Source organism: Phoenix dactylifera, chromosome 13, assembly GCF_051530095.1.
Source record: "Phoenix dactylifera cultivar Ajwa chromosome 13, Ajwa_hap1_PhDact_Kaust_v1.1, whole genome shotgun sequence".
Lineage (NCBI taxonomy): Eukaryota > Viridiplantae > Streptophyta > Magnoliopsida > Arecales > Arecaceae > Phoenix > Phoenix dactylifera.
Window position 1 is genome coordinate 25,289,277 of NC_143202.1, and position 27,382 is coordinate 25,316,658.

The 27,382-nt window shown below is 38.9% G+C and overlaps 3 protein-coding genes across 3 annotated transcripts; all 3 read left to right on the top strand.

The window, feature by feature from the left end:
• Nucleotides 1–968: 968 nt before the first annotated feature.
• LOC103711045 (alcohol dehydrogenase 3-like) lies at nt 969–4,297 on the top strand. Its single transcript, XM_008797018.6, has 10 exons — nt 969–1,112; nt 1,228–1,364; nt 1,509–1,555; nt 1,909–2,234; nt 2,323–2,405; nt 2,667–2,742; nt 3,088–3,149; nt 3,320–3,415; nt 3,514–3,675; nt 3,982–4,297. Exons 1-10 carry the CDS (start codon nt 1,076–1,078, stop codon nt 4,096–4,098), a joined length of 1,143 nt encoding a protein of 380 aa, XP_008795240.2. The 5' UTR covers nt 969–1,075; the 3' UTR covers nt 4,099–4,297.
• A 5,805-nt stretch (nt 4,298–10,102) lies between these two features.
• Nucleotides 10,103–14,484, top strand: ADH (alcohol dehydrogenase 1). Its single transcript, XM_008797019.5, has 12 exons — nt 10,103–10,264; nt 10,477–10,569; nt 10,811–10,903; nt 11,501–11,637; nt 11,882–11,928; nt 12,468–12,793; nt 12,872–12,954; nt 13,142–13,217; nt 13,442–13,503; nt 13,652–13,747; nt 13,849–14,010; nt 14,171–14,484. The coding sequence occupies exons 1-12, from the start codon at nt 10,228–10,230 to the stop codon at nt 14,285–14,287; spliced, it is 1,329 nt and encodes a 442-aa protein (XP_008795241.2). The 5' UTR covers nt 10,103–10,227; the 3' UTR covers nt 14,288–14,484.
• Nucleotides 14,485–21,500: 7,016 nt separating this feature from the next.
• On the top strand, nt 21,501–25,923 carry LOC103711098 (uncharacterized). The gene is made up of 5 exons (XM_026806218.4): nt 21,501–22,753; nt 22,952–23,453; nt 24,339–24,540; nt 24,629–25,126; nt 25,315–25,923. The coding sequence occupies exons 1-5, from the start codon at nt 22,459–22,461 to the stop codon at nt 25,756–25,758; spliced, it is 1,941 nt and encodes a 646-aa protein (XP_026662019.2). The 5' UTR covers nt 21,501–22,458; the 3' UTR covers nt 25,759–25,923.
• Nucleotides 25,924–27,382: the final 1,459 nt, after the last annotated feature.

Sequence of the window (27,382 nt, forward strand, 5' to 3'; positions counted from 1 at the left end):
ATGCTGCGGAGGACGAAGAAGATTCAAATCTATTTTCAATTGGACTAAAACATCTTACAATACACATCTTCAATTCACCATGTCACAATGCAGTGTCCAATTTTGCCTAGGAGGCAAGGTGCAACCGGTCAACGCCAGCGGCGAGACCAGGAGGCCCTAGAACCGGCCGGCTCCGAATACCGGGGGCGGTTTCCGGTTTCCGGTTTCCGGTTTCCGGTTTCAGACCATGGTTTTAGACCTTGTGAACCCTCTCCCGCTCCCCCCATCCAAAAGTCCGAATCAAAGCTCAGCAAATCTGTCGCCGTGATACGGGAATTCGTAACTGGAAATTGTGGGTCCTTGAGAAATTATGGGGAAAAATCAAGCTTTTTTTTTTTATAGATAAAATTGGATTTACCATGCTAATCCAGTAAAAATATATATCTAGCAATCAAAAAATAATATAAATATAAAATAAAAAATATATATATATAGAATTTTAAGAGAGTTTGATATTTTTCAAGCCAAAAAGATCAATACAATTGCCGACTAAGTTACGTCTTTTGCTGTGTGAGATTCTTGTTTCGAATCATTCTAGTATACTCATGCTCATCTTATCCCAATATATGTATATATATAGATATAATAAAATAATAATTTAGTAAATTTTTTTTGGATAAAATTGTATTTATCATGCTAATCTAGTAAAAATATATATCTAGCAATTAAAAAATAAAATATATTTAGAATTTTAAAAGAGTTTGATATTTTTTGAATTACGTGTATAGAGCTCTCGACTCTCGAGTGAGTTGCGTCTTTTATCGTGCATCATTCGGAAGATTTTCTTCGGAAAATGTTATGGACACTCATGCTCATCTTATCTCAATACATATAAATATATATATATATAATAAAATAGTAATTTAGTAAAAAAAAAAATCAAAGTCTTTGACCTCTCTCTTGGCTACATATAGCGGAGCCACCACCCGGCTTTCTCCAACTTTGTTGTGCAAAGTAGCCTGAAAGAGTGATCTGATCATTGGAGAGGGTTTTGAGGAAGAGAGAGAGAGAGGTATTGGAAATTGAGGGGGAGGTGATGGCCAGCACTGCGGGTAAAGTCATCAAATGCAGAGGTTTGTTCCATGTTCCTCACCATTCAGAGACTGATTTCTAGTTTCCAGTAGATCGTAATGCTTATTATTATTATTATTATTGGTGATGAAGTTTTGGTTTTTTTTTGGAATGCAGCGGCGGTGTCTTGGGAGGCGGGGAAGCCGCTGGTGATGGAGGAGGTGGAGGTTGCGCCGCCGCAGGCGATGGAGGTTCGGTTGAAGATCCTTTATACTTCGCTCTGCCATACCGATGTCTACTTCTGGGAAGCTAAGGTAATCTATTGGTGTTATTAGGAAAAAAAAAAAGTTTTCTTTCTTTCTCTTTTATGATCGATCTCCGAGTCATGATTGAATGAGTGATTTCTGTGTTTTTTTTGGATTGGATTGCTAAAATGATGATAATTTTGAATTTTACAGGGCCAGACTCCTGTCTTTCCTCGGATCTTTGGCCATGAAGCTGGAGGGTATGACTTCCTCAACCTTATCATTGCCATCTTCTTTTTTTTTTTTTGTTTCTTCTGAACTTTGTTTATTGCAAGTTGATACAAAAATTTCTTAAGAATTTTGTCTGTTTACTTTTCGATCCATGGCATATTTGCCTTGATCCTGTCATCGAGAGTTATGTGAAATTGAAAAGCACTATTTTTCAGAGAAAATTCTGTTTTTTTCCTGAAAGCTTTGCTATCTATGTTTGCTATTTCTGTTCATGTTGGAACAACCCCTGCTTTATTATTATTTTCTTTTTGAAATTTCATGGTCAAGATATGTACTGAGTTTTTTTTTATCGATTATTTTTATTATCATTTGGTGCTCTTAGGATAGTAGAGAGTGTTGGGGAGGGTGTGACTGAGCTTGCACCCGGAGACCATGTCCTTCCTATATTCACTGGAGAATGCAGAGATTGTGCTCACTGTAAGTCCGAGGAGAGCAACATGTGTGATCTCCTCAGGATAAACACAGACCGTGGAGTGATGATCCATGACGGGAAATCGAGGTTCAGTATCAAGGGAAAACCCATTTACCATTTCTTAGGAACATCCACCTTCAGCGAGTACACAGTCGTCCATGTCGGCTGTGTTGCCAAGATCAACCCCTTGGCTCCCCTTGATAAGGTTTGTGTTGTTAGCTGTGGCATTTCAACAGGTGAGACACCAAGGCTGTCATATACATAAGATTTCAAGATTTAGATATAGTGAGGATTCTAATCTTCTTTTGAATTGTTGTTCTTAAGGGTTCGGTGCGACTGTTAATGTAGCAAAACCACCAAAGGGTTCGACAGTGGCTATTTTTGGTTTGGGAGCTGTAGGTCTTGCTGTGAGTATCATTCTCGTATCGTTTTTCTGTATTTAGTGCTTGGAAACTTCATATAAACTTGAATCAGCACCCGCTTCCTAAATGCTACATTGCCGCTGTTCTGAAAGCATCTGCATCGCTTTAGCTGCACCTGCAGCCGCTCTTGCACCTGCAACCGCACCTGGTTCTGTTGCTGAGGTCTGGCCTTCTGTTTCTTCCTTGTGGGCATGTGTTAATATTGTGTTTTGGCTTCATTTTTTGATTGATCCACTTCTATTTCAGGCTGCAGAAGGAGCTAGAGCTTCAGGAGCGTCAAGGATCATTGGTGTTGATGTGAACCCCAAGAGGTTTGAGGCAGGTGAAACAACTTCGCCTCTTAATCATTGAATCCATATTACTGCATCAATGAATCTAGTTCAGGCTAATTTAACTTTTAGCGATTTGTGAACAAAGTTTTTTTTTTCCCCCTGAGAATTCATTTGATGTAGTTCTACTCTTAGTAGCATAAAACTTCATATTGGGCAAAAATACACTCAGAGTGTTCTTAAAATACAACACTTGCTCTTGCTATTGCACTTGCGCTGCTCTTATTAGTTAACGCTTACTCATAAATGTTGATTCCAATATTTTGTGTGGGCATTTGATCGATACTAGATTTCTTTATAACATGGTGCTAAAAATCTCATTTTCTTTTTTGCACCAGCAAAGAATTTTGGTTGCACGGAGTTTGTGAATCCAATGGACTATGACAAACCACCCCAAGAGGTTTGTTTCTGGACATGATAATACTTCCTATGTGGTGATAAAGGCCTTCATTCCATGACACCTGCTATATTATAGAAGTTAAAACTATATTATTGGAATCAACTGAACTGATTGTATTGTCTCAAAAAGAATGTAGATGATTGTAACTAGAAAGATGGAATATTTTTCAGGTGATTGCTGAGATGACTAATGGTGGAGTTGATCGAAGCGTTGAATGCACCGGCAACATAAATGCCATGATATCTGCATTTGAATGTGTTCATGATGTATTCTCTGACTCCCTTTACATACTTGCAATTCAAACCCTGTGGTCCATAAATTGAGGCTCAGATATAATAGCAATCTGAAAATGTTATTTCCTCAGGGTTGGGGTGTTGCTGTACTGGTTGGGGTGCCTCACAAAGAAGCTGAGTTCAAAACCCATCCTATGAACTTCCTCAACGAGAGGACTCTTAAGGGAACCTTCTTTGGAAACTATAAACCGCGCTCTGACATTCCTTCGGTCGTTGAGAAGTATATGAACAAGGTAAACAAATGATTCTAATTTCTCTTGCTTAAATTGTATTGCTCTGTCTTGCTTAATGAAAGTGATTAGGCTCTGCCTGATCATTCTCAAAAATCTCTTTCTTAATGTATTTGTACTAATGGCTAAAAATGGTACTTGTAATGGATAGAGACTTTGAGGCCTTAGGTTTAGCTAACAAAACATGACGATTTATTGTAAGATTCTAGAGAAGTATATTTGTCTTCTTTGGTCATTAGTCTTATTGCAGATGTACCTCTAATTGGATTCTTACCATCACTACTATCCCATGTTGCATGGATGGTGCAGGAGCTAGAATTGGAGAAATTCATCACTCACAGTGTACCTTTCTCCGAGATCAACAAGGCCTTCGATTTGATGCTCAAGGGGGAAGGCCTTCGGTGCATCATTCGCATGGACGGTTAGAGCAGGTTTATACCTTTCTAAAGCCACTCTGGAGAGAAAGAAACTGCAACATGAAGAATGTCCTATGCCATGCTAATCTTAGCTTTCCCTTTGTGTTTGTAATAAAATAGGCAACTGAGCCTGACTGTGAGATGAGCTCAGTCCTCATCTTTTATGCCAGTTGAATAAAATTTGGGTCGCGTAATCTCTTTGTCTGTAATTCGCTTGCCTTTTTGTTTCTTACGCGATGTGAGCTTCTTCTGGAGATTATGGGGAGACAGTTATCTGTTCTCATTTGCTGCAGCTCTTTTTCCTCTGTTATTTTTGGTTTGGAATGATCCATATCACTTTCTCCTCTGTCTGCTGTATCTCTCGGCTTGTTCTGCGCCCAGCTCTCTTGTGCCACAGTGTCATAGGGGATGCAAATACCAAAAGCTTCTATTGTAACCTGATACTTTCTTTACCTTCTTTTTTACTAAAATTTTGGATGGTGTTTTCCTGCCTCCCTTTCAGTCAAAACAAAAAAAAAAGGTTATCTTTTCTCAGTTGTTACCTAAGCTTCTCTAGAAGGGCCTGATGGAACAAATGCTGGATTATTCTATTGATGGTTATCCAGAGGCATCTTCTAGTGTCATTTTTGATTTGGATTTCCTTTAACTGGTCCTGGGTTCTTTTAAAGGAGAATAAATCTCCATTCTACAATCCCACTACAGAAAGTGACATGTAGTGTATTGAGAAAAGGTCTTCACACATGAAGGTATCATGAGCCAGACAAGTTAGTGCAGGTGGATTTATGCAAGGAAACATCACAAGGTGGCTTGACTCTTTTGGTCGATAGTCATAGTGCCAAGATCTATTCGTCATCGACAAACTTAAGTTACTACATTTCTAGATATATAGGCCCTCCCTACTCCTGGTCTCTTAAGTCCCATATTGTCGATTGGATTTAATCTTCTACCAGGCTTGGCTCTAGATGGATTCCCTGCTCTTGGGCTTTTGTTAACAAACAAGAGTCTCGAGCAATTTTAATGAAATATTTCTTAGGTTTCTCTAAGGGCATTCTTAAATAAGAATTGTACAAAATAATGATTTATACAAGTGATTAAAATAAATAAACGTTCATCTGCATCATTAAGTGGTTCATTATGTTTATTGTATGTATTCGACACCTTGTAGGTTTACCTATTAGGTCTTCATTTTAAGATCCAATGTTTTGTTTCAGAATTGCTCTTATGTGCCCTCCATAAGCCTATTCTCTCTCCATTATAATGAAAAATTTCCATAGAATTTGCAGTGTTATTTATCCCGTTTCCTTTAGCAGTAAAACAGTAACCTTATTGATAATTTCCAAATGAGTCTGTCTTTCAATGACCTAGCTGTAACCTTAGAAAAAAGTTCCAGTCCCCCAGTACTGAGAAGTGGAGGAAAACAAGGTTCTAGTTGGTCAAGAAATGGTAATATGAGTTTGTAAGTTTCCACTCAAGTTCTATAAGGCTTCTGCTGGGTAACAAGAGTTAGATAAGACACATGGAAAAGGGATCAATAGATGTAGAATGAAACAATAAACCCTCTCGAAGAAATTATTATCATAGTCGAGCAATATCAGCATGTTGGCATGGATGCAAGTCGTTCGTTTCTAGCTCCTTGATCAAGCCTCTAAAATTTATGATGTACTTGCAGTGAGCCCAATATGTGGAATCCACCTTATAGTTAACCTTGTCACGCCCCAGATTCAGAATATAACATGGCCATACTACTGAGAGGTACAGTCCACTAGAACACGAAGCTAACATTACTTTTAGCTTTCAAATCCATCATAATAAATTATAATAATTAAATGTCTAAATTTCATCATCTATTAAATAAAACCAATATTGGTTCAGAGCGTCTAAATCTAACATCAATACCAAACCCATCACACTCAACATTCAAAAAATCATTAGCTACAAATTATAGCCAATACGAAAATTCTTCTACAAAATCGCCAAGCTTGCTAGTGTGAACTTCAATCTTAGACCAACCTTCGTCCCTACTAATCCTATTTGCCTGGAGAGAGAAAAAAAATAAAAATAGAGATATATGAGCGATACAGCTCAGTAAGTAAACCTTTACTACCTTACAAAATCAAGCATAAATTTTCCATGTCAATGCATCATTTAAGAAAAATAAAAGATATTCCAAAATAAGTACTTCATAACACAGTATATTAAAAATAGGTCATAAGGCAAATCATGAAAGAACAAATCATCCATCTTTCATAAACATAGTGTCAAGTTTGAAATTAAAATCGTAAATCGTTCTTTATGTTATGTAATCCTAGCATGAATCAAAACATTGCTCATAGATATTCATGCTATGGTCACTACAACCCGCGATAAGGTCATTTTCGTAATTGACAAGATATCATAGTTTATATTCATTACCAACTTTATTCCATTAGCAGAGGACCGTTTTCGTTGGATGTTAGCTCCAAGGTGTCAATTGACCCCTATTTCTAGAGGCAGTCATAGCAATCTGAGAGTCTTTGAAAACTTGTATCTTTTCTTAGAACATCTACATAAATAGGTAAAAAATACTAAATGGTATGATTAGGTTTATATTTCATAACAAAACTATTTACATCAAAATATTCATAAAAACATTTTTCATAATAAAACATAACTTTCACAAATATTTCCACAAGCAAATATGCACGAAAATGGTCATTTGAAAAATAATAAGAAGTGCAATATCTACTTACCTGTTTCGTCTTAAACCATCAAATTTTAGAAAACAATTCAGCTAATCCTATACAAATATTAAAAACATAATTACTTTCAATTTAACAATTTTAATCTAATTAAAATAATAAGAAATACAGACGAGCGTTCGACGATTTCGGGTGGATTAGGCCTAAGCGACTCGATCAATAAATCATAGGGCATAGACTCGATGAGGACTAGAGTTGTTTAACATAGTTCATCATTAGTGGGTTTTATGGACCTTGACAAGGCCGGGTCATTGATCCAGAAGGCGACCCCGGGCACCCAGGCAGTTCAAGGCCTCTTTTCAGGGGTCAACTTAGGTTTGCTGATCAGGTCAACATGACCCGACTCTAGATTCTTGAGACATTCTAGAGAGAGAAAGTAGAGAGGAGAGAGAAATTAGAGATAGAAAAGTATAGAAAAGAGAGAGGAAGGCATATTTGGTGGCAACCGAGTGACAACCAGGATCTTCTAGAATAGAAAAAATTTCGGTGAGAAAGGCATGGGGTAAAGAATACCATACCGTGCCATCCATGAAAATTTTGGGTTTTGAGATGTTATTCTGAGATGATCAAGATAGAGCTCATGATTGAGAAAATGACCATAAATATCTTCAAGAGACATAGCATCAACTCTGGTAATGATTGCCGTAACTAGCAATTCATAGGAAGAATCAAGTCCCGCTAAAGAAATTGGGCAACTTTAAAATCTTGGAGACGTTGGCCAATGGCAGCAAGAACATCAGAAAGAGATTTAACTTTTTGAAAATAATCAGAAATGGAGGAGTTGCCCTTTTTGATAGTCGAAAGATGGTAGCGGATTTGCATTACACGAGCCCGAGAGTGAGAAGAAAACATACGCTCCAAGACCACCAAAAGAGCCCGAGAACTTGTCAAGCCAACAACCTTGGCCATGATACTGTCAGAAATAGAGGACATGAGGGTGCTCAAGAGGACTTGGTCTTGTTGGAAGTACAATTGAAAGGATGGATTGAGTATACGGGTAGAGGATGAGGAAGAGGTGGAAGGTGACTCAATGTATTGCGGAGGTATTGTGGTTCAAATTTGGCCCAAGGGTGACCACGCTGGAGGAGTCGAAGGAGACGCCAGAGTGTGGAGGAAGAGGATGAAAGCCACCTCCTGCGGTCGGTGATGTACCTATACAAAGCCTCACCGGTGTTTCCGGTGCGGGCCCTCCGACGATCAAGTTAGAGTGGGATCTAGTTGGTCCGGCCAAAAGTTCCTTAGGCGTTACCTGTTGGGGTTCTTTATAGTCTCAGTAGGAGCGCTTAGGTAGTGGAGATATAGTCCGTTCCCATCATGAGTGGAAGTGGCGTGCAGCTAGAGCTTGCTTGTGGCGCGCGGTGGAGTCCGTTCTTGGAAACAATAAGGCGTTGACAGCCGTAGCAGGGTATGGCCCATTCCCATCATGAGAGGGAGTGGCACGCAGCCAAAGCTTGCTGTGGTGCGCGGTGGAGTCCATTCTTGGGAACGGTAAGGCATTGACAACCGTGGCAAAGTATGGCCGAAGTAGCATAGCGTGGTGGCGTCGCAATGTACAGCTACGAAGGAGGGCGTAGGCACGAACATGGATGCAGCCGTTGTAAGGCCGAGCTCGTCGAGAGGTCGCATTAGGCATTTGGCGAAGTTGGCTAGACGGGTGCTAAGGCCAACCTACCATCCCGAGTTCCGAGGTGTGCTCGGTGGAGCGCCCCGAGCTCAAGGGTCGGGGCGTATTACTGAAGAGGGTGCCCCGAACTTAGTCGGACGAGTCGGCGAAGATAGGAGGTGCCCGAAACTTAGTCGGGCGAGTTGGCGAAGATAGGAGGCGCTCCGAACTTAGTCGAACGAGTTGGCGGATACAGGAGGTGCCCCGAACTTGGTCGGACGAGTTGGCGAATGCAGGATGCGCCCCAAACTTGGTTGCACGAGTCGGCGAAGATAGAAGGCGCCTGGAACTTGGTCAGGCGAGTTGACGAAGATAAGAGGCACCCCGAACTTGGTCGGGCAAGTCGGCGAATATAGAAGACGCCCCGAACTTGGTCGGACGAGTCGGCGAATACAGGAGATTGAAGGGGCTTTCGGCGGAGTCCGAGGTCGGGCTGATTCTAGGCCGGACCGAAGACACGTCTGGTCGGCGTTGGTGTTTATTGAGCCGAAATTGGGTGGCCCTTTTGTTATGGGCAGGACGATATATTTTGCCCCCTATCCGGAGGTATGAGAAAGCTTCCATCAACATAACCAAACAATTGTTGGCCAAGTAGGTAGGGTATGATCTAAGTTTTCCAAAGAAGAGAAGTGTCGGTGGTGAGTTTGACGGTGACAAGGTTGTGCATGCTGACCGTGGTAGAGACTTGAGGAAGGTTTGGGCTGGCTAGTAGTAGGAATAGTGTTTTGAGTAGTGGTAGGTGGAGGCATGTTTGGGTTGGAAGAGATGGAAGACACGGTGACGACATGTGTCATTTAGAAGGCTTTGATACTATGAAAGAGAGAATGTCAAATTGAGTAATAGCAAGGGACTCGTACACCTCGTCTAGCCTACTATATATTTCATTTATAGAAGGTAATTACAATATATTTTTGGAAATAATTACAAAGAAGGAAAGAGCATAAATTACGGGTCAATGACAATTATTTTCTTCTCTATAAGAAGATCTCGAATCTCACTAATAGGGAAGACCATAAATCACGGGTCAATGATAATTAATTTCTTCTCTATTTACAATTCTTTCCTTCTTTATAGGAGAATCTCGAATCTCACTAATACAACGTCATGCCCTACACATATAGTAAATTTTTATTAGATGATAACAAGGTCTTGGCTGTATAGTTCGTCGCTTCGAACATTCAGCTATTTTCAGATCCTGCAGCGGCGAAAACCTTGTGCATTGAATCATCTCTAGTTACGAAAACATGTGCTTGGTCGCCCATGTTTTTGGACCCAAGCCTTGATTTCAGTGGACTCGAGGTGCGAACCAGTGGACTGTGTTCCCTGTTGCCACCTAAATTCCAGCGGCCGTGCAAACCCCGATTAGCTCAACTATTAATCCAATCTCTCGGAACCTTAATCCATTCCCCTGCCGATAAAAGACAACCAAAACCCTGATTAGTAGTAACTACTCCCGCCAAAACCCGTTGTCTTACTCAATGTAGCCGGCTAACAAGAAGCTAGATAAGGAACACCGCAACCGATTCCCGGTTTTTCCGACCGACAGTTGGAAGGCGAAGGGGACCTAGATTCTTTGCACCCTCTCGCTTTCTCTGTGGGTATTCTTTGAACTCTCTCTCTCTGTTTCTCACTATCTGCGTGTGTATAAATACCTCTCTCTCTCTCTGTGCTCCAGTTTGCTCAGTCCTGTTGCATACGAACTGCTCTTTCCAGGGGCACTTGAGGAAGAGTTTCAGAGATGGCGATGGAAGTTGGTCGACTCATGAGATGTGGAGGTTTGTAGCCTTGTAAACCCACCATGTTGGGGTCATTTTGGGGAGCTTAGTTTTTGGATGGAATTGGAGGGTTTGATATTCTGTTTTCTATTAATGCCCCCATGCTGTGTGTTCTTGAATCTTCCTTTGAATTTGGTTCGGTTCTCTTCTCTGAATATTAGAGGCCTTCTAATTAATTTCTAAAGTTACCACTCTTTTTTTTTTGTGTGTAGTTATTTGTCCTAGGGGATTTCCTATCTTGAATACCAAAATCCACAAGGTGCTAAAGAGTATGAGCAGAGGTGGTCAAGTCATAAGATGCCAAGGTTTGTAACCTTCCATAGTTTTATTCATGAATTCTTCCATTGTATCTCCAGTTAGTTTTGTTCTTGGGGGTCATTTTTGAAAGTACTTCTGTTGGATAGATTGGTATGATTGGATTTTTTTTTTACGCAGATACTCCCTCTCTCTTAAAGATTTGATTTAATTCTCTGCTCTGTTTCTTTTTTGCTAATTTTAGGCTCTCTAGTAAGTTTCTAAAGTCCTTTTTTTCTTTCTTTTCTTAAGTTAATGATTCCAGGGGACTTGCTACTGTACAGCCCAAAATCCGCAAGGTGGAAGAGATTGAAAGCACAGCTGGTCAGGTCATACAATGCCGAGGTAGCATTTTAAATCAATTAAAAGGATATCCAATTAAAAGTTTTTGTATTGTGTCATTTTGTGTTTATGTCCCTATGCTATGTTCAGCTTTGTTTTAGATTTCGTTTGCGGTTCTGTAGTTACAAGATCTTTGAGTAGTGTAATCTTTTGTCCAAATTAGAGAATCTTAATTATTCTTCAATGAGGTAATGGCTTTTGTCGAGCTAATTTTTTGCAGAAATTTGATATGATCTTTTTTTTTCATAATAGTTGCAGAAGTTTTGCCTTTTCAAAAGTGGGCATCAAAAGTACCAGCCCAATAAGTTGGTAAAATCTCTTGGAAGATGTACCACAAACTTGGCTCAAATCTTGCCTTCAATGAGTTTAGGGGTTATGACACTTTTAAAATTTTTGGCTATGTTTGCTTCTGTTTTGTGGCTTATTGCCTACTAGCCTCTTCTACCCAGAAAAACAAAAAAACAAAAAACAGGCAGATGTTTGTGTTTTCTTAATCAAAGAAGTTAATATATTGCTAATTAGAAAAAAAATATTGTTAGAAATAATTAATTTACTACACTGGTCTTTGCTTTGCGTTATTAATTTTTGTTTCATATACAGCGGCAGTTGCATGGGAAGCTGGGAAGCCATTAGTGATCGAGGAGGTCGAGGTTGCTCCTCCAAAAGAAAAGGAAGTCCGGCTGAAGATCCTTTACACTTCCCTCTGCCACACTGATCTGTACTTCTGGGAAGCCAAGGTATTTTCATTAACATATATTATCAAAAAAACAATATTCGTTTTCTTCACAAGAATTTCCTCTGCCACTTAACATTTAAATGAAAGAGAGAGAGAGAGAGAGAGAGAGAGAGAGAGAGAGAGAGAGAGAGAGAGAGAGAGAGAGAGAGAGAGCTGATATCTATTGGTGATATACCTCTATCAGCTTTATTTTCTGTGTTCATGTTGTTAAGATTCTACAATTTTATTGGTTTTATAATTTGCAGGGCCAAACTCCCTTGTTTCCTCGAATCTTTGGCCATGAAGCAGGAGGGTATGGCTTCCATAATCTTATTTTTTGAGCAAATCTGTTTGTTGATAACCGTTCTTATTTAGTTTTATTTGTTTAATGATTTGTTAGATGAGATTTCAAATTTATGGGACTAAAGTGATCTTAATAAATACCCATGCAACTCATATCACCAATATAGCATGCTGAACCTGGTGTCTCTTTCACTCCTCTTTTTTAAAAAGATTATAGCTGAAAAGGGATTAATTGTGGTTCATCTGCTTCATTAAAGGTGTTGCTGTCCATTGACTCTTTGATACATGAGACATTTGACTTAATGACAAGGTTATCATAGATTGAAAACTCAATACAAAATTGAGCAGCACTCAATAGTCTTATATTTCTGCAACCATTATTAGTTTCTGAAAGCTTTTCATTGAGATCTTTTTAGTAAGATTGGTAAATAAATTATGTTCCCAGCGGACTACCCCTTTTTTCTTTCATCCAGAAGACTGATTTAATGAACTTTTTTCTATTCAGCATATATTAATTCATTTTTCTTGTTCGCCATATGGTGATATTAGGATCGTGGAGAGTGTTGGTGAAGGCGTAACAGATCTTGCACCAGGAGACCATGTCCTCCCTGTATTCACTGGAGAATGTAAAGAGTGTGCTCACTGTAAGCATGAGGAGAGCAATTTGTGTGATCTCCTTAGGATTAACACTGACAGAGGGGTGATGATCAGTGATGGGCGGTCCAGGTTCTCTATCAATGGAAAACCAATTTATCATTTTCTAGGAACCTCCACTTTCAGTGAGTACACTGTCATCCATTCGGGCTGTGTTGCCAAGATCAACCCCTCGGCTCCCCTTGATAAAGTCTGTGTTCTTAGCTGTGGCATTTCAACAGGTGAGACACCAAGATTGTCATGCATCCAGAACTTCCAAAACAGACACATGAAATTCCCCATGTTGTTTTCTTTCTAAGGTCTTGGTGCAGCTCTTAATGTTGCGAAACCACCAAGGGGTTCGACGGTGGCAATTTTTGGATTGGGTGCTGTAGGCCTTGCTGTAAGTATCTTTCCTATTTCAGTTATCTGATTAATGGAGCTCCGAATGCGTAGTTGCGTGGCCCTCGGGTTCATGCTTCTTGATACATGATCTCCATGTAGTACTGTTTTTAGTTTCATTTATATTTGATTTATCAAACTAATATTAGGCAAACAATTATGTTTGATTTATGGCTTCTTATTAATAGGCTGCTGAAGGGGCCAGGATTGCAGGAGCATCAAGGATTATCGGTGTTGATAGAAATCCTGCGAAATTTGATGAAGGTGATGCACTGCTTCCTTTGATTATTGAATGTGTCATACTATATCAACAAAACTAGTTTAGGGCCAAATTAACCTTTGTTGACATGAGCACCAAAATTTTAGCATATTTTTCTTCCAAACCATGCAGTATTCTATATTTCCATTCGTAGGCTAATCTGTTGACATCTGATTCCTGCTGAACTTATTCAAAATTTGGTGCTAAAAGTCTCCCTTCGTGCCACCAGCAAAAAAGTTCGGCATCACTGAGTTTGTGAATCCAATGGACTACGACAAGCCAGTCCAAGAGGTTTGATCCATAATGAACTTTCATGTTCTGAAAATATAATTATGGTGCTAGTAATATATCACAGGTTAAATTAGATGTTGAGTACTGGCTATACTGCTGCAACGACTATTATGCAATGGCAACATTAGAAGCACTGAATATTTTTCAGGTGCTTGCTGAAATGACTGGCGGTGGAGTTGATAGGAGCATCGAATGCACAGGCAACATAAATGCCATGATATCTGCGTTTGAATGCGTTCACGATGTATCTTCTGACTCCCCTTTACAAGCAGTTCGAAAGCCTTTTGCACTAATAATTTGTTTTGGAATATTGTAGTATTCTAAAAATGCCACCTTGGATGTCAGGGTTGGGGTGTTGCTGTGTTGGTTGGGGTGCCTCACAAAGAAGCCGTATTCAAGACCCACCCTATAAACTTTCTGAATGAAAGGACTCTCAAGGGAACCTTCTTTGGAAACTATAAGCCCCGAAGCCACCTTCCTTCGGTTGTGGAGAAGTACATGAACAAGGTAAATGCATGAAACAATCTTTCTAAAGGTAGAACTAGATAAATTATGCAGAGGTATTGATGAATGGAAATTCAGAAGCTTATCGACAATTATCTAGCAGTCACGATTGGTCCCTTAGAAATGCCCTGATCTTTTTTGAAACTTTGGTTACATGGTGCAGGAGCTAGAGGTGGAAAAGTTCATCACACACACTGTACCTTTCTCTGAGATCAACAAGGCCTTTGACTACATGCTCAAAGGAGATGGCCTTCGTTGCATCATTCGCATGGATGGTTAGAGCAGAATTTCACCACTTCCTTGAAGCTACTCTGGAAAGAAGAAGTTAGAAAATGAGGCATGTCTTGTTCCATGTTGATTGTAAGCCTTTCCCTTTTGTTGAAGAGGAAATAATGTCTACATCTTGAAGAAAATTTTGTGATATAATGTCTACTACTCACATTTCTGGAGGAAAGATAACAGCTTTTATCACATCAATTACTGAATCACACCTTACACAGGTCTCGAAGCACTTTAATATTTTTCTTTCATCTGCCTGCATTGATCTTGAAGCGGTCATTGTGCGATCCAAGGTTGATGTCGTAAAAAAAAAATGAATCATTTTTTCGCATGAAAGATACAATCCGAACCCTAAAAAAAAATAGATGTATCTTTGTCCAAGAAAATAATGGCAATTGATATAGATAGATGGTCCCAAGCGAGAGTTGTAATGATAAATGGTGATTGATGTAATGCAATTGCCTTTACTTGGATCTTGTCAACTAGCTTGCAACCCTCCAAATCCTGGTTCGATCAAATTGCAAAGGGACATTTTCTATATGGTGGTGCAATGGAGATTAGAGCAACCAGCCTACAATGTAGTCTTTGCATTTAGTTCCGATGAAAATTCTAATCACTATAGAGGTGAAGGGCCTTACTTTAGTCAAAATGCTGAATGTTTGGATCAGCTCCTGCAATTAATACTAGGTTTAAACATATTTTCAAAGAAGCTAAAAAGATTGCAGACTTGGCGGCACATTGTTGTAACATCCAGGCCAATTGGGCCTGTCCTGGACCAAAGTCAGTAGGCTCAGCCGGCTTCAAAAAACAAAAACAAAAAAAGAGAGACAGTGCACACGTGCCAAAAAAAAGAGAGACAGTGCGCACGTGCCCGGCACGTGCAATGAAGGAAGAAGACACCCGATGGGAGTCTCCTTCCTTCCGACTTCATTGGATGAATCCGATGCTGAGGCGGATTCCGGCGTCCTCCGGCCTATTTCGAAGCCCCTCTAATCTTTTATTCGATCCCACCGGATAACTTAGGCCCCAATCGAAGCCATCGCCAGATTCTTCGATTTCCTTTCCGATTGCTGGTCACCTTTCGCACTGTTGTCGCGGCTGAATCCTCCACGAAAAACTAGCAAGGGCCCTACCACCATCAAGCTACTCCTCTCCTCTTCCTTCCAGACTGTTTGGAACTTCTATTATGGCCGGTGATCGCCGGAATTTAGCCGAGAAGGACAACCCCTGTTGCCGCCCCTATTTGTTTTCTCTTTTCTTTTTATTCCGACCGCCTCCGCTACTGGTGTTCATCGCCAAAGCCCTCAACCCCTTCCATGCATCGCCTCCTGGCCGGAGCCAGACCCTGCAGTCGCCGGTGAATGGACTAGGATCTGAGGACAACCGAGCCAAAATTTTCTTATTCCACCCTGTTTTGGGTTAAATTCGGCCGACCGACCGCCCCCGCCGGCCACCCTCTGCTTTCCGCCACCCCCGCCTATGGCTACTTCATCGGACCACCGTGATCATAGCCACTAGCCCACCTCCTCCTTCCCCTGCTTTGTCAACGAGAAAATAGTGGGAAAAAAAAGGAGGAAAGAAGAAGAGGAGATAACCCCTTCCATATGCATTGCCCCTTTGCCAGAGTCGGACTCCGCAGCCCCCGGCGAGTGGAAAGGACAACCAAGCCAAAATTCTCCTATTCCGTCCTGTTTTAAGTTGAATTCGGCCGACCGACCACTGCCGTCAGCCGCCATTTGCTTCCCGCCACCACCGCCTGCGACAGCTTCATCGGACAACCGTGGTCACAACCACTAGCTCGCCTCCTCCTTCCCCTATTTTGCCGACGAGAAAAGAGTATTAAAAAAAAACACAGAGAGAGAGAGAGAACAACTTTCTTATTTTCTCTCTCTTTCTTCGCTCTCATCTCTCTATTTTACTCTTTAAGAAGGCTCATAGATCCATAAACCGTGTCCCATCTCTCTATACCCAAGTTAACCCTTACAAAAGGGCCCTAATCTGCCTTGGTGCCCGAGTAGCCTGACAGACTGATCACTCCAGTCCTGTTAAGTATATATAAAATCTAGTAATGATGAACTCTATCGAATGGCCTTGGCCTTAATCAAGTCTATGCCTCATCGAGTTGCTTAAACCTGACCTAACCAGGCCACCGTCATTTGGCCAATCGTTCTTTGTCTTGTTATTTCAATACTATTAAAGTGATTGAATGGGAATTAATCTTGCTCTTAATATCTTTAGATAGGTTTTGCAGGTTAGTCTAGTGAAGTTTGAAAGACTAAGACAAAAGAGGTAAGTAACCCTAACGCTCCTTATTAATTTTTAATTTTTCACTTATTTTCTGGTATTATGAAAAATATAAAAATAGTATTAAATATTGATGATATCATATTTTCTTAAAATCAAAGATCAAGCATATGATATTATGAAACTCATGATTTATTGTGAAATAATGGTTCCATAATTATTTTACTGTTAAGCACTATTTGAACTATGAACTCCATAATTATGAAATTTATATTTTTGTTATGAAAAGAATAATTTCATGATTATTCTACTATTAAATGCTTATTTATGGGCTGTGAACTCTGTAAAACCATAATTTAAGAAAATATGACCTAAGAAAAAATTGTTTTAAGAATTATGACAAAAAGGCTCTTAAATAGCTATATATGGCTTCTGAAAGTGGGGTAGATCAATATCCAGTTCCATACGACACTACCGGTGGATAACAGTAGTTGGCATATGACCCTACAAGTGAGTAATAGTAGTTGGTATGTGACCCTACTGGTGGATAATAATAGTTGTCATACGACCTTGCCAACTGGTAATAGTAGTTAATATACAATCCTACCAACAGGTAATATTAGTTGATGTTTGTCGATTACGACCCTGTCACAAGTATATAGTGATTGTAGCATAAATATCTGTGAGCAATATTTGGAACTATGATATGATTAAATAGCAGAAGAATGATTTATGAATTTTTTAGTAAAATAAATTTGGAACCATATTTATCAAATATGAATGATTTATGCATGCATAATTGGCTTTATGACTTGTTTTAATATATTGTGCTATAAAATATTCTATCTCGCAATAATTATTATTTTTACTTAATGATGCATCGATTCATACAAAAACTTATGCTTGATCCGGTTATGTAGTGAAAGGTTAACTTATCGAGCTGTGTCGCTTACATATCTTTATTTTTATTTTTCTCTCTTCAAATGTATAGAGTCGATAAGAATGAAAGATAGTCTAGGCTTGGAGTTTGCATTAGCAAGCTTGAAAATTTTATAGAAGAATTTAATATTTTAATTGACTATGAATTTGTAGTAAATAATTTTTTAAATATTAAGAATTATGGGTTTAGTATTTATGTTTGGATTTAGACACTATGAACCTGTATTGGTTTTATTTAATGGATGATGAAATTGGACTTTCAATTATTATATTTTGTTTGTGATGGATTTAGAAGTTAAGATATAATGGTTGGCTTCATATTATCGTGGGTTGTACCATTCGGTAACATGACCATATGTGTCGAATTTGGGTTGCGACAATTGTGGACACATTTACTATGAAGTTTGTGTACACAGACTATTGAGAGGAAAAAAGGTCAGCTTTGGGACTTCTTTTCAGTAGCAGGCACTTTGTTATGCAATTCTATGAGAAGCCTAGATGAAGTTTTTCTTTCTTTGCAAAATTTAATGGAGTCTATATTTAATCCACATGTACCCACTCATACACAAAACAAAAGGTCTAACATCAAAGCTGCATGGTGGAGTACTATGGTGGGCTCAAACCATGGAACAAGAGACACATGCCACCAACTATCCTGTCCCACTTTTTGGCACTTGGTTTGCATCCCCTTTAATCTCTTGGACATTGTGACACAAGGCCTGCTCCTTGTTGCCAACTTCTCCACTCCAATCCATTCCACTCCTAGTGGCCATCTTCCTACCTGTTTCTCCATCTATGCTCTTCCTCACTCAAATGCGCCTCCCCTCCCCTTCCCCTCATCATCATTTAGAGCTATGTTCTGTTCCACTTGGTCATGGTTCTCATCTCCTCTCTTCAATACCAGTCCTTGAGGCAACTTCAAGTAGGCTTTTACTCCAAGTCATGCCCAAATGCTGAGTCCATTGTCAGCTCAGTCATGAGAGAGGCTTCCCTCTGACCCCACTGCAGCTACTGAGTCTCCTTTACCCTGAACCGCATTGTCCAGTGGCCCTTCTGGGGTGAGTCTTGATGTAATGGTAAAATTGCTTATTTCTATATGTTTGAAACATAGAAATAGCTTTTTTGCATAAGGGGTAAGACTGCATACATTCGATCCTCTGCAGCATCGAGTATATGATTAATAGAACTCTGTATAGGGTGACAAAGGAAGTCAGTCACCCTCTGCACTGTGAAGTGGTTGAAAGCTTTGAGTCTGGCTTTAAGGAACTATTAGGACTGACAGCACTAGAAGTTAGGAGATCATGGAATTGGAATGTACCCAAGGACAAAAGGGCTTATATGTTGCTCTATTAATGGTTTTTGGATACTGCATATTCCTTTATTTATCCTCATTTTCATTTCTATTTCTATTTTGGACACTGAAGTGTCCCATACTTTCTACAAGGGAAACCATCCAGCAAATTGGCTGGCGGAGGCAAGAGAAAGTTGAATTCATCAGAATTTAAGAAATATTTTTTGCTATTTCTGTTTTCTAAAAGTTATTTTAAAATTATTTTTATTTTATTTTCTAGATAAAATATATTTTTCCATAATTAGTGTTTGATACTCATGTGTTGTAAAAGATGGCTTTAAAGGACCCATTTTATAGAATACAAGAAGTAGAAGTCAGAAGCTTTGTTTTTACTTCTTTTAGAAATATTTCTCACATAATACTACTAAATACTTTTTTTAAAATTTTTTATTTTAAAAATCATAAAAGAATTCCTTAAGAACACCAATCATACCTTTAGAGGTCTAAAACTTCTACTCTCTTCCTCATAACAAAAGAGGTATATGAAAAAAAAAACACTCTAACTTCCACCATCTTCCTCTTATCAAAAGAAACAAAGTAAAAATATAGATTTTTTTTATATTGAGTACTGCTAGATCTCCCCTCAATTCACTGACCTTTTCATTGTTTGGCTAATTTGCGAACACCATGTTAGTGCAAGGTGTTAAGCAGGGATCGGCGGCGCAGGGTGGTTCTTTTTTTTTTTGATTGCAGTGAAATGATACGTTTCAAGCTCGCCCATTTACCTCTCTCTCTATAACATGCATTGTGGAGAGGGTGACAATCAGCTGATCCAAGTTCCATAAGCTCAGTTAGACATAAATGTTTTATATGGTTGTTTTACATATGATATTCTTTTTACCAATCTCATTCCATTTTTCACTAAAATTTATGCCAACAACTTATAATCTTCAAGTTAGTTATTAAATTAGTTTAGGTGGAACCAATTTCTTTTTTGGTCTTGGTTTGAGATGCATGCCATCTTCAAGAAGGAACCAAGATCAAAATTTAACTCCACCCTCTCGATAGGTAACACAATCAAAGTTGTGGAGCAGAACTAAAAATTCTTCAGAAGACCCCTCTGTAATCCATATCATTTATAATTCACCGTGCAAGTACTTTTGTCACAACGCAGGACCTCTCTGACAAAGACTAGCCGGAAGGTATTTTTGGAGTTCCTTAGTCCTATATAGATACCCAAGATCTCCCGATCAATAACTAATGTGGAATTAAATATACGCCCGCATGGGTTCTCACAACTTTATTGTTAGTTTGTGAGAATGTGCAGGACCCTCTTTCCTCTTCTACTCAATCCCCACTCCTCCATCAGTTTAGATGTAAGATATACAAAACTTTAATATAAATGCCCCCATAGCTTAGTAGCAAAGAGTCGGAGAATTAGACATTCAATTATGCGTTAAAAGTTTAGAGACACCATTTATGACTTAGGTGGGAAAGAATTTTGCGACTCAGCCATACGCCCGCATGGGTCCTCACAACTTTATTGTTAGTTTCTGAAGGACTGCAGGACCCTCTTTCCTCTTCTACTCTATCCCCACCCCTCCATCAGATTAAATTTAAGATGTACAAAACTTTAATATAAATGCCACCATAGCTTAGTAGCAAAGCATCGGACAATTAGACATTCAATTGTGGGTTAAGATTTTAGAGACACCATTTATGATTCAGGTGGGAAAGGATTTTTCGACTCAACATATGTTGGTAAACATCCATCCCCTGCATGCAGATGTATGTCCAACATGCTTCTTCTTAAGCTATCAAGAGCTGATTACAATGATGAAATAGTTATTGCCAACGAAGATGTTGCTCTCAATCACAAGCACCCAACGACTACTACCCATTAATTCTTGAGCAGATTCTACTAAAGATAAATTCTTAACACAAATCTTTAATGTGGGAGTTCTAGATTAAGTCATGTATATAAGATATATTTCTGAAACCCAACTCGATTCGACCCATCTAAGCCTTAATCCCAAACTAGTTCAGATTGTCTAAAATATATGTATATATATTTCCAAAGCAAGAAAAATAAAAATACATCGATAAATTCAGAGGTGTCCTTCGTATAAGGTTACATATCAAATTTAGTTTTTTCTTTTTACAAAATTCAATAAATCTTACTATTTAACATCAATAAGATGTCCACAAGCAATTCTGACCCTAATATATATGCATCATCTTGAAAAAGGAAAAGCTGCTAACCTAACAACGATATGACTTGTTGAAATGAACTGAACCCATCCTTCCCCTGAATTTTGTTTTCTTCCTTTTTTTTAAAGGACTTAGGCAAGTTGAACCCGTAAAGTAAACCATATGATGCAAAAAAAAAAAAAGGACCAACATAACAACCTGAGACTTGAAAAACTACAACTACTTAGGTCAACATCCAAAACAGTTTGCATTAATGGAAGCATTAATTCTTTGAAATTTTGTTAAGTACTATAAACAGACTTTTATACTCTCAAGCTTAGAATTTTGATCAATGCAGCAATTCATGAGAAGAAAGCATCATACGTAACCACCAAATATTTAAAATTCTCAAGCAATCATGCACTTTTTTTTTTCAATTACAGTCTGTAGACTTCATAAGACAAATGGACTTGGAACCATTCCAACCAAATAGAAAAAAGAGAATGCAATGAGCTCTGAAATACCAAGTCACACGCCAAAGGCAATTGATCTAAACGAACTAGGTGTTATCCCCGCAAGGTTTCCCTTTTACATTATTAAAATGATCACTATTGATTTATTTTAACTTTCAGGTTCATGAACCTACCCTTGGATTGCAATAAGAAATAACAGCTGAAAGTTGCAGGCATATGAAGAAATCTAGGGCGCTTGTGACCTTGTCATGGCGAGAAAATGTGGAAGTGAACATTCCTTTGTTCTTCTAAATATTATGTGGCTCAAGCATACCACAGCCAGCAGTGTTGTCAAAAAAGGTTGCTTAAAGTATTCAAATGTAGACTTCCATCAAAAACAAATAGATAAATAAATGTGGCCAGTTATACGTCGCAGTTTAATGTAAAAAATACTCATCATATTTTGGATTGACTTCCTTCTACTGTTGATGAATCATCTCATCATGTCTCACATATCCTAAAAAAGTCAATGCACAAGCCAGATTACAACCTCTTTGTAATATATTGGTTTTTAATAACTTAAAGTTTTTCTTTGAGTGACATTGGCATGTTTGATATCCTCAAAGAAGACAGAGTCATGGAGGCCAGAAGAAAAAAGGAAAACGGATGATTTAAGGCAGCCAAAGATTAGAATAGATGAATAACGGAGAAATAAACAAATAAATAATTAGTCATTTGAGCTCTGGTTGACAACCTTGGCCTTCAGGGCAACATCACAATGGTGAATTTTTTTTTCCCTTAAGTAACCGCCTTGACCATTAATCCCAGGCTTACATAATTCCAGATGATTTTATTTTCCTAGTCAGTGGGATGTCCCTCCCTTGGTGCTCTTGTTTCAACATTTAATACTTAGTGCCAAGTCCTATTGTCAGACTGCAGATGTTAGTATTTTTCCGGACTTGAATTCAGACACTAATTTCTCTGCCTTTGTTTTTGGCATGAAGCTTTAAATTGACAGCAAGCATGGCACCATTATAGTTCTCCAGACCCAAACACATGCCTTCCCTTCAAAGAATCATGGAGATCGATCAAGCACATGACTCAACAAATCTCGATGATTACTCTCCTAACACCAAATCTGTGCTATTTAGTTTACTTCAGACGAAGTCGGAGAGAAGCAATGCAGCAGAAGAGAGGACTGCATGGTTGCGATCTCAGCTGATCGGAAGCAGCTTGGAGTTCGACACCCCATTTGGGAAGCGCCTTCTCACGTATGCAGATCACACAGCATCAGGAAGGTGTTTGCAATACATTGAGAATTATATCATCGAAAAAGTCCTCCCAGTCTATGGTACTCTAGTTATTCCCCTTAGCTCCTTTCTGTTGGTCATTCCTCCTCCTCTCTTTGTTTGTAACAAGACAAACAACTTAAAGCATCTAAATTTTTAGAAGTTTTCAGCAAGTTATCATGTAAGTTGTAGTTATAAATTGATAGATTGTCTTCTGAATTGGATGGAAGAAATGAATTTCTGAATTGATCTGCTTATAGGGAACACCCACACAGATGATAGCTTTGTAGGGAGCAAGACCACAAGGATGGTTCAGAGAGCGGCGACGTACATCAAGCAATGCATGGGAGGAGGACCCAATGATGCACTCATATTTTGCGGCTCAGGCTCCTCTGCGGCCATCAAGCGACTCCAGGAAGTGATAGGCATTGCAGTGCCTCCAATCATGAGAGATAGGGTGCTGCAGAGCCTAAGGGATGAGGAAAGATGGGTAGTCTTCGTCGGGCCATACGAGCATCACTCCAACCTCCTCTCATGGCGTCAGAGCCTCGCAGAGGTGGTGGAGATAGGCATGGATGACGAGGGCCTGGTCAACATGGAGGCCTTGAGTCTTGAACTAATGTCACCGAAGTATGCAAACCGGTCCATGCTCGGCTCTTTCTCGGCTTGCAGTAATGTCACTGGAATCCTTACCGACACTCGGGCTTTGGCTCGTCTTCTTCACCAGCACGGTGCATTTGCGTGCTTTGACTTCGCTGCAAGGTAAGCAATGGCATCCATATTTTTCATCTCATTGGATGCAAGGTAAGCAATGGCCTCCATATTTTTCATCTCATGTTATGGGATGAGGTTGGTCTTTGGATTGGGTCCTTGATAGAACAGTGCTCAGCTGCACCATGTCAAGCCTGTCTTTGTTTTCTGTTCTGGTTTGGAGAACTCTTTTTTTTCAAAATTTCAAAGTAGCACTCAAGAAGAAAAGGAAAAAGAAGATAAGAGTGGCAAAGGTGGGTTTGACACTCAACCTGGTCAGAACCCCTTGCTCCATTTTAATTTAGCAGCAAAATCCTTAATCTAATACTCAATTGAGCAGGCAATATAATATTTTGTTTGCTGAGAATGAATTAGACGCCATTCCACATCAGCCGATGACTTGAACCATGAGCAGGCCAGCTATCATGGTTGGAGTCTTGGAGAACATCAAAACTATAATTTGACCTTGGGATACATTTTCTAAGGGAAGACCTTGTGATAGTACATGACTTCATGACAAGCCTAATTAACATGTGAATACATCCGTTTCCTTTCTTTTACTTTCAACTTTGGATTATGATCAAAACAACTTTCAACTTGAGACGTTGCTTCCCATCGTAACCAAGCAACTACTTCCCACCTACTCATAATTAAGATGCACCAGCTACCTCTTATGACTATCCAACTTCGAAAGCTCTTAGATCAAACAAAACCATCCACAAAGCTATCTTGCTTCCCACCTAAACTGAACCATCTTTAACTTCCGGTCATTCCCCGTGTAACTGGGGAAACTATACTTATATTTAATGAACTATGATCGTGTCTGGGCCTTCATGTGCATGTTCATGGCTTTAGCAACATGATTTGTGCTTATATAAGTCTTGTGTTGAGATGCAGTGGCCCATATGTAGAAATCGACATGCGATCGGGAGATGTAGATGGATACGATGCAGTCTTTCTCAGTCCTCACAAGTTTCTTGGAGGCCCTGGAACTCCTGGCATCCTTCTGATGCATAAAGCCCTCTATCAGCTGAGGTCTTCGCCACCTTCAACTTGTGGAGGTGGTACCGTTGCTTACGTTAATGGCTTCAATGAGAAGGTAGAGATGAGTTCATGGTAAGATTTAGTTTTCTCTACGATGAGAATCTAAGACATCGCAAAAAAAAAAAAAAAAAAAAAAAACGCAGGATACGCTGTACTATGACCATGTCGAGGAGAGGGAGGACAGTGGAACTCCACCCATCATCCAAAAGGTTCGAGCTGCAATGGCCTTTTGGGTGAAAGAGTACATTGGCCATGATCTCATCGATCTCCAAGAGCGAGTTTATGCTGAGACAGCACTCGGAAGGCTCCTCCACAATACGAACATCGTAGTACTAGGCAACAAGCAAGTCAAGCGACTCCCTATCTTCTCCTTCCTTGTGTACCCTCCCATGAATTCCTCGAGCAGTGAGGCGTATGGACTTAGGACTACTAGTCATGGAGTAAGAAGAGAAGGTTATAGGTGGCCAGAGGGAGAGAACAAGGAAGGCAAGCCCCTCCATGGGCGCTTCGTTGCAAGGCTACTTAATGACCTCTTTGGCATCCAGGCTCGTGGGGGCTGTGCTTGCGCCGGTCCCTACGGCCACCATCTCCTTGGAGTGGACAACACACTCTCTCTTCGCATTCGCTCGGCTATTCTGAAGGTATTAATCTCAGCATCCATTACCAATATCTTCTTCTTTCTCTTGGTAAAACAGTCTCTCTGGATGCAGAGGTAAGACTGCATATATCTGATCTTCCACAAACTATGACTACGGTTTATGATTCCTATTGTAGCAAGGATGGTTCCCTTAACACTTGCAATCTTAATGCAAATTGTCATATTTGACAGGGGTACAGTGGATTGAAGCCTGGATGGACTAGAATTAGCTTCCCATACTACATGTCCAAAGAAGAGTTTGCCTTCATCCTTGCTTCGGTCGAGTTCGTCGCAGCGCACGGTCACCGATTCCTCCCTCTATATCAATTTGATTCGGTGACAGGGGATTGGACTTTTCGTAAGCATGTGCTCAAGTATCATCTAATGAAAGAAGAACTAGTCCTCGCATCGCATGACTTGTTGGTAGAGAATGGTATTGGTGCGAAGGAAGAGGAGGCATGGAACTTAGAGGCAGGAAGAGCAAGTGACGAGAGCTCAAAGACAACGAGTGCAGCTCAAAGATTTGAGAGTTACTTAGAGAGTGCAAGAAGCATTGCACTCTCCCTCCCCGAGCAGCCTCATTCAAGCAGCATTCCAGAAGACATAGATCCCAACCTGATCCTTTTCAGAATCTAATTAATTATGAGCTCTTTAGTGCATAATAATGCAGTCTCCTTAATTTGCAAGCAAAAGAGAAAACTAGAAATTATAAAATGTGAGCTAGTGATTAACAATAATGGGGAAAGGTCCCCTAGAGAATCAAAGAAAGGAGAGTCTTTCAAAGTATAGGGTATTCCTGCAGCATCCAAATCTCTTCTCGAGCCTAAGAAGATTAGAACAAGGTGTGAAAACTAAACTGACAGGTTTTAGCTAGAATGATACACTACGAAATCTATGGACATTTGTACAAGTTTCGTTTCATCCATTATTATCCAATATATATATTAGCGTTGAATCTTGGAGTCTTTTAATACTTGTTTTATATTTATTATTATTAAAGAAAGGGACTTTAACTACTTAGACGACTATGTGCTTATGTAGCCCCTTATGTCTCTCTTCTTATCTCTCTGTATTCTTCTTTCTCTTTAATAAATTTGGTCCCTTTGCCTTCCCTTCCATTGAAAAATTGTAACCCTTTATTATTATTATTATTATTATTATTGAAATGCCACTTATCATTTTGAATGGAAAAAGTCATACACTTTATTTTTTAAGGACTCCACTAAAGAGTATATATATATATATATATATATATATATATATATATATATATATATATGTATATCTATATATCTATATATGTATATCTGTATATCTATATATCTATATATGTATATCTGTATATCTGTATATCTATATATGTATATATGTATATCTATATATGTATATCTATATATGTATATATGTATATATGTATATCTATATATGTATATATGTATATATGTATATATGTATATATCTATATATGTATATATGTATATATGTATATATCTATATATGTATATATGTATATATATGTATATATGTATATATGTATATATGTATGTGTATATGTATATATATGTATATATGTATATATATGTATATGTGTATATGTATATATATGTATATGTGTATATGTATATATATGTGTATATGTATATATATATATATATGTATATATATATGTATATATATATGTGTGTATATATATATATATGTGTGTGTATATATATATATATATATGTGTGTGTATATATATATATATATATATATATATGTATATATATATATATATATATATATATATATATATATATATGTTTGTAAAATTAAGATAGGTGCCCGCATCTAGGGATGAAAGCAGATCGGATAACATCCATCCGGATCCGTTTTCATATCCGAATACAGATAAATTTGAGCGTCCGACTAATATCTGTATCTGTATTCATCAAAAAAATATGGATATGAATAGATAACTATTCGATCCGTATTTAAATATCCGATTACACAAACAGGAGGAACAGAATAGAATAATTAACCAACCAAAGTAGACAGAACGCGAATGAGAACCAGCAAAAAAAAAAAAATAAAGCCACAGCAAATACTAGTATTTAGCGTATAGGATGCATATGCACTACGGGTAGAGTGCGGAGGAAAAAGGTGGACGAGGGGAAAGAATTACTTTTGGAAAGGAGCACGGTTGGGGGAGAGGAGAGAGAGTGGGATTGTCTCTAATTCATGGATTGAGCTAGAGACATCCAATTGCCCATGATTGTCT